Raw genomic sequence first — 7,752 nt, 5'->3', positions numbered from 1 at the left:
CAGAGATGTTAAGTGACTTTCCCAAGGCCACACAGCCGAGAGGTGGTACAGCTGCAATTAGACTCTGAGTCCCGTGCTCTATCAGGCCACACTGCTTCTTTTCTTCGGAGAGCAGGGCTGCTCCGGGCTGGAGGTCTCCTGTCCTCCCACTCCCATCCGCAGGCGCACCATGTAGTGACCGTCAGGGCAGAAGCCTGGCTACTGGGGAAATGGGCCCCACAGAGATGGGAAGCTCGGCCCTGCCAGACGGTTGCAAGCAAACATCAGCAGCAGAAAGAGGTGACTCACCAACCGTAAGGATGCTTGATTGATTGATTGAGTGACTGATGAGCTAAGCCCTCCGCCGAGATCCTGAGCCACCGCTGACCAACCTGGTTGAACCTCAGGCTCTGTCATCCCGAAGAGTCGCCCTCGCTGTGGCTGTTTGGGTCGGGCTGACTGGATCCACCTCAACCTTCGGTGGCCACATCAGGGCCCCACAGGTGTCTAACCAGTGGAAAGAGTAAGGGAGTGGAAGTCGGGAGACCGGGGTTCTAACCCTACCTCCGCCCCTGGCCTGCTGTGTGGCTTCAGGCCAGTCACTTAATCTGTCTGGGCCACCGTTTCCTCATTTGCCAAATGGAGATAAGATCCCTGCCCGCCCTCCCTCTTAGGCTGGGGACAAACACTCTGTCTGATGAGCTTGTGTCCTCCCCATCACTTGACACACAATAAGCACTGCCGCCTCTCCAACTCTATCCCAGCTCTCCCAGAGCGAGGAATGTGTGTCTTATATTGTCATATTGTACTCTCCCAAACACTTAATACAGTGCTGTGCACACGGTAAGTTCTCAGAAAATACGATTGACTGACTGACCTGCCCCTCCCCTCAGCTTCACCAGTACCCCCCTGACCAGACCCTATTAGCTGCTGGCCCTGAGCTCAATGTCTCCTCTTCTCCCTGTGGTCTGGAAGTCCCAACCCCTCCAGAGTTGAGACCACCCTCCATAAAGAATTTCTGGGACCGTTGTCCCTGCTTGGAATGCTCTCCCCTCTTCCTCAGGCCATTAAACCTGTGCTCTCGTCTCCCCAATCTAGACTGAAAGATTTCTGAGGGCAGGACACATGTCTACCAACTCTATTATAGTGTCCACACCCAAGCACTTAATAAGTACAGTGCTCTCAACTCAATAAGCATACAATAAATACAATTGATTGATTGAATTATATGTTATTCATGTATGTGTGTGAGAATCTCTGTAGACTGGACTCTACTGGGTAGGCAACCCATCTGAGTCTTCAGTTAGTGGGTCAGACAATCATTTTTGTTGAAAGCTTACTGTGTGCAGAGCACTGTACCATGCAGTTGGGGCAGTACAATACAAAAATATAATAAACACACTCCCTACCGACAATGAGCTTACAGTTTCTTCATCTCTTCTAGATCTCCCTGGTGTTTCGTGTATTTGAGGGTGTCTAGCTCCCTGGCTAAGCAGACCCAAAGCAGGGAGTCTCGGGTCCCTTTCCTTGGCCTTCCAGGGCTCTGTGCCTAGAGGGTTCCCAAAGGGCTCCCAACACAACCTGAGGACAAAAAGAAGCAGCATGGCCTAGTGGATAGAGCCTGGGCCTGGGTTCTAATCCCAGCTTCGCTGCTTGTCTGCCGTGTGACCTTAAGCAGGTCACTTCTCTGTGCCTCAGTTATCTCAGCTGTTAAATGGGGATTAAGCCCATGAGCCCTATGTGGGTAGGGAGAATGTCCAACCTGATTGACTTGTATCTATCCCAGTGCTTAGTTCAGTGCCCGGCACATTGTAAGCACATAACAAATACAATTTTGAAAAAAAAAAAAAGCTGGAGCTCCTCAGGGTATAAGTTTCCAATCATCGCTCCCAGGTGACACTTATGCTGCTGCTATGTTTGGATGGGGGGCTCTGGATTAATTACTCCCTGAAGTGAGAATGGGATCATCTGAGGGGGCCTTAGGTGATAGAGGCCCCTGAGAAGGCAGATGCCTTTATATCTCCCCCCTTTGCTGCTTGCAGAGGAGACATAGAGGGTGAGATGTTGCCGGGCACAGTGCTGATGGGCAAGTTGGGACCACCATAGAGAGGGCGGCGGATAGGGGTCACAGACAGTGGGGGGCCCCTTTCCTGGACCCTGGACCAGCTTCCCACTTGGCTGTGGGTGGGAGATGTCCAAAAGGGCCAGTCTGAGGGAAGAGAAAACACCCTCACCCATGCTGCCCGTCAGCTTGCCAGAGAACCACGTAAGTGCCCTATGCTTCTCCTGGCTGATCTAACCCCTCCTCTCTACACCCTGGAAGGGAGGGATGAGGACAGTAAGGAAGGGCCAGCACCAGGGAACTGATTAGGGTCCAACTGTGGTGGACAGCCCAGGACGGGGGAGGCAACGTTTCCATTCCCATTTTCTCCCAGATTTCTGCCTCCCAAAGCCTCCTCCTTTCCCAAGGTTCCCATCCTTCCAGCTGCCCTCTACCTTTGGGAGTGACTCCATGGGGCTGGCAATGCAGTGGGTCTCATGGGGCAATCAACAAGGCAACGACAGTAGAGTGGACAAGGAGGAAGTCAATGGGGTGGACAGTGTGGAGGGAGCAGCTTGTGTGACCTTGGACAAGACACTCCAGCTCTCTGTGCCTCAGTTTCCTCATCTGCAAACTGGGGGTGTGATGCTGCTGTGATAATAATAATAATGGTGGTATTTGTTAAGCGCTTACTATGTGCCAAGCACTGTTCTAAGCGCTGGGGTAGTTACAAGGTAATCAGGTTGTCCCACATGGGGCTCACAGTCTTAATCCCCATTTTACAGATGAGGGAACTGAGGCACAGAAAAGTTAAGTGGCTTGCCCAAGGTCACACAGCAGACAAGTAGCAGAGTCAGGATTAGAACCCATGACCTCTGACTCTGAAGCCGGTGCTCTTTCCACTGAGCCACCTTGCTTCTTGGACCACAGTGTAGGCCAGGGCCTTAGTCTGATCTAACTATCCTGTATCTACCCCAGTGCTTGGCACAGGGCTTGGCATATAATAAGCACTTAACATGGTGACTAAAAGAGATGAATCAGTAGGATCGACCAAGGTCATACAGAATACTGACAAGACAGAGTGCACTACATTGGACTGAGTCCTTGAAAAAGAACAATGGATGAAGAAGGCATATTACCTGTCCACAGGGAACTTACAATCTAATGGGAAAGAAGGACATATGCTACTTCATAGAGAGGGTGAAGAAGTGTTTAAGTAGTTTACTGTGTAAATTCATACATACAAAAGTGCAGCAGGAGAGCGTAAATGCAGAAGTGCTGGAGTGATGCAAACATCCAGAGGTGATGAAAGGACATAACCTATGAAGAAGTAAAATGAAAGGGGAACACTTCCTGGAAGGGGAGGAAATTCAGAAGGGTTAGGAAGATGGGGACATCGGTGATATGGTGGATTTGAAGGGGAGGAAGTAATAATAATAATTACAATAATAATAATAATAATAATACTGGCATTTAAGTGCTTACTAAGTGCCAAGCTCTGTTTTAAGTCCTGGAGTAGATACAAGGTAATCAGTTTGTCCCACGTAGGGCTCACAGTCTTAATCCCCATTTTACAGATGAGGGAACTGAGGCACAGAGAAGTTATGTGGTTTGCCCAAGGTTAAATAGCAGACAAGTCCCAGAGTCAAGATTAGAACTCACATCCTCTGACTCCTAAGCCTGTGCTTTTTCCACTAAGCCCTCCTACTTCCAGATAGTATCAGACAGGAATAAGGACATAGAAAAGGAGTCAGAGTTGGGAGGGAAAAGAAGGCAGAAAAGAGAGGAGGCGAGTTGGGAAGAAGGAAGTTTGCGACCTGGGATGTTGTGGGAGAAGAGAGTGGCTAGGTAAGGGGGAGTGAGCTGATAAAGTGTCTAAGGTCAATGGTAAGAAGTTTCTCTTTGCTATGGAGGGGAATGATCAACCATTCCAGGTTTTTGAGGAGACGAGAGTCAGGTACAGAACGATTTTTTAAGAAAAATGATCCAGGTAGCTGAGTGAAAAATGGACTGGAAAAGAGAGAGACTGGAGGCAGGGAGACCTGCAAGGAGGCCGATACAATAGTCAAGCTGGGATATGATGAGCAAACACCTGGACTAGAGTGGTGGCCATTTGAGTGAGCAGAATGGGTGGATTTGGGAAATGTTGTGGAGGACAGAACCAAGAGGATTTAGCTTCGGACCGAGGGTGTGAGTTGAAAGAGAGTGAGGAGTCTTGGATGATGCCAAGGTTACGGGCTCATGAGTCAGGGGATACAGTGGTGCTGTCACCTGTGATGAGAAAGATAGGTGGGGAGGGTTTGGGAGGAATCATGACTTAAATTTCTAACCATAAGAGCTTGAGTTGCCAGAAGGACATCTAGGTAGAGATGTCCTCTGGACAGAAGGAAATGTAAGATTCAAATGGGGAGAGGGGTGGGGGCTAGTAAGATAGAGTTGGGAATAATCCATTCTAGAGGGAACAGCTGAAACTGTGGGAGCAGAAGAGCTGAGTGTAAAGTGTGAAGATTAAGGGACCTGGAACAGAGCCTGGCGAGATAGCCACAGTTAGGGGTTGGGAGGGAGAGAAGGAGCTAGGAAAGAGGCTGAGAAGGAGCTGCCAGAGAGGTAGACAGAGAACTGTGTTGACCAAGCAAAGTTCAGATAGTGTTTTCAGGAGAAGGGAGTGGAGAGAGATCAAAGGCAGGGGAGAGATAAAGGAGGATTAGGTCAGAGTAGTTATTGGGCAAGGAAAGAAGTCATTGGTGATCTTGGAGAGTGCAGTCTTAGTGGAGGGCAGGCTGAAGAAATTAGATTGTAGCAGCCCAAGGAGGGAGTCGGAGAAGCGGAAGAGGAGGTGGAAGTGCGTGTCTATAAAGCCCTGGGAGCAGAGAGATGGGATGATAGTCGGAAAGGGTGCTGGGATCCGGGGAAGACATTTTTTGTTTGGCGGAGTTGTGTGCCTTTTTGAAGACAGAGGGACAGGAGCCATGAGGGAATGAGGGATTAAAGATAGCAATCATGCCAAGAAGCGCATGGCTTAGTGAACAGAGCCCAAGCCTGGTTCTAACCGCAGTTCCACCACATGTCTGCTGTGTGATCTTGGACAAGTCATTTAACTTCCCTGGGACTCAGTTACCTCATCTAAAAAATGGGAATTAGAGTGTGAGCCCCATGTGGGACAGGGCCTTTGTCCAACCTGATTAACTTGTATCGACCCCAGTGCTTAGAACAATGCTTAGCATATAGTCCCCATGTCATCAGGGAATGAGGGATTGAAGATAGCAAACATGCCAAGAAGCAGCATGGCTTAGTGAACCAGCCTGAGCCTGGTTCTAATTCCAGTTCCACCAAATGTCGGTTGTGTGATCTTGGGTGAGTCACTTAACTTCTCTGAGACTCAGTTCCCTCATCTAAAAAAGGGTATAAGAGAGTGAGCCCCATGCAGGACAGGGACTCTGTCCAACCTGATTAACTTGTATCGACCACAGTGCTTAGAACAGTGCTTGGCATATAATAAATGCTTAATAACCACAATCATTGTTATTATTACAGTGACTAGTGATGATGGTAAGGAACAGCATGTCTCCGAACTGGTGAGTGGGTGAGTTTCGGAGGGAAGCAGGAGGTTGGCGGGGTTGAGGAGCGAGAGGTGGGGTGGAGATTAAGGGAGATCGCTTGAGGGGTGGGATGTGTTGGATGGGAGTGAGCAGATGGGGGACGATACTGGGGATGGGATATTTGGGTTTAGTAGTAATAGTAGTAGTATTTATTTGGCCATCATAGGGTGCAGTATGCTCTACTGAGCACTTAGGAAATACAAAACAAAGAAGTGACATATTCCCCGCCCACAAGCTTACAAGAAAGATGCAGAAGCATTTCAACAGAGTAGTCAAAATGAATACTGAAATGCACAATTGAAAAAAGGATAGACCCTAAGTACTGAGAATGGGGTTCTGCAGCAGTCATGAAATAATAATTGTGCCATTTGTTAAGCACTTAATTTGTGCCAAGCACTGTAGTAGGACCTGGGGCAGACGCAAGATGATCAGGCTGGGCACAGTGCCTGCCTCACATGGGGAAATCACAGTCTAAGGGGGAGGGAGAATCGGTCTTTGATCCCCATTTACAGATGAGGAAACAGAGGCACAGAGAAGTAAAGTGAAGGAATTGCCCAAGGGGTCACACAGCAGGCAAGGGGCAGGGTCTGGATTCAAACTCGGGTCCTCTGACTCTCAAACCCAGGCTCTTTCCACTAGACCACGCCGCTTCTGTAGGGTCCACATGGTGGGGAGGTCTCCCCAAAACCCTCCGGTCCATACCTGCTGGCCCTCTCTCAGAGCAGTGGGGCAGGGGCAGGCCCCCTTCCCACTCCTCCCACCCCCTCATGTCCCTTAACCCCAAGGTGATCTGTGTCCTCCCTTAGGTCTGACCCTCCACCCCACCCAGTCTCCACCTCCAGAAGATGTGGAATCGCACATCGGTCACTGAGTTCATCCTACTGGGCATCCCTCACACGGATGGGCTGGAGATGGCTCTGTTCATCGTGTTCGTGACCTTCTTCACTCTCACAGTGCTGGGGAACGGGCTCATCCTGACCATCATCGTGGCCTCGCCCCGCCTGCGCACCCCCATGTACTTCTTCCTGGGGATCCTCTCCTTCTTCGACCTGCTGTTCCCCTCCGTGACCTCGCTCAAACTGCTGGCCTCACTTTCAGGGCGGAGTCGGGCCATCTCCTACGGGGGCTGCATCTGCCAGGTGTTCTTCTACCACTTCCTGGGCTGCATCGAGTGCTTCCTGTACACCGTGATGGCTTATGACCGCTACGCCGCCATCTGCCACCCTCTGCGTTACAACGTCATCATGAACCCCGGGGTCTGCGTCGGCCTGGCCGCGGGCACCTGGCTGGGTGGAGGCCTCCATGCCGCCCTGCTCACCTGCCTGACCTTCCGGCTGCCCTACTGCGGCCCCAACCACGTGGACTACTTCTTCTGCGACATCCCGGCTGTGCTGCCACTGGCCTGCGCTGACGTCTCCCTAGCCCAGGTCATCAGCTTCACCAATGTCGGGCTCATGCCCTTACCCTGCTTCCTGTTTGTCCTCGTCTCCTACGCCCGCATCACCCACTCCATCCTGCGCATGCGATCGGAAGAAGGCCGGCGCCGGGCCTTCTCCACCTGCAGTGCCCACCTGACCTCCATCATCCTCTTCTACGGGCCCGTGGCCCTCATCTATCTGCAGCCGGACCCCAGCCCCGGGTTCAGTGCCGGCGTCCAGATCCTCAACAACCTGGTAACCCCGATGCTAAACCCCGTCATCTACTCCCTGCGGAATAAAGAGGTGGGGACAGCCCTGAAGGTGCTGCTGTCCCAGACCAAGTGACTCTAGGGGCCCCGTGGCTCTGGTCCCACTCCTGCCTCTGCCCATCTTCCATGGGCACTGGAAGGGGCCGCCGGCCAGTGAAGACTCTAAAGGCTGAGGATGGAGGAGACGCTCGAGGCTGAATCTATTGGAATTCATCCCCGGCTCTCCCTCCCTCATTGATCTATTCGATCAATCTGTTCATCAGTAGTACTGTCTGAGCACAGAGCCCAGGGCCAAGCATTTGGGAGAGCACAAGAGATTAAGTAGACACACCCCTGCCCTTGCAGAGCTTAGTACAGTGCCTGGCACATAGTAAGCGCTTAACAAATACCATAATCATTATTAATTATTATTAAGGTCTACCTATGAACCCATGATTTTTATTGAG

The 7,752-nt window shown here is 51.0% G+C and overlaps 1 protein-coding gene across 1 annotated transcript; it reads left to right on the top strand.

Annotated features, from left to right (window-relative positions):
• Positions 1 to 6,433: 6,433 nt before the first annotated feature.
• LOC119934127 (putative olfactory receptor 10D3) lies at positions 6,434 to 7,382 on the top strand. Its single transcript, XM_038753531.1, has one exon. It carries the CDS (start codon positions 6,465 to 6,467, stop codon positions 7,380 to 7,382), a length of 918 nt encoding a protein of 305 aa, XP_038609459.1. The 5' UTR covers positions 6,434 to 6,464.
• The last annotated feature ends 370 nt before the right edge of the window (positions 7,383 to 7,752 follow it).

The sequence above is a fragment of the Tachyglossus aculeatus genome, chromosome 11, assembly GCF_015852505.1.
Source record: "Tachyglossus aculeatus isolate mTacAcu1 chromosome 11, mTacAcu1.pri, whole genome shotgun sequence".
Taxonomy (NCBI): domain Eukaryota; kingdom Metazoa; phylum Chordata; class Mammalia; order Monotremata; family Tachyglossidae; genus Tachyglossus; species Tachyglossus aculeatus.
This window is presented reverse-complemented; position numbering and strand designations above follow the sequence as displayed.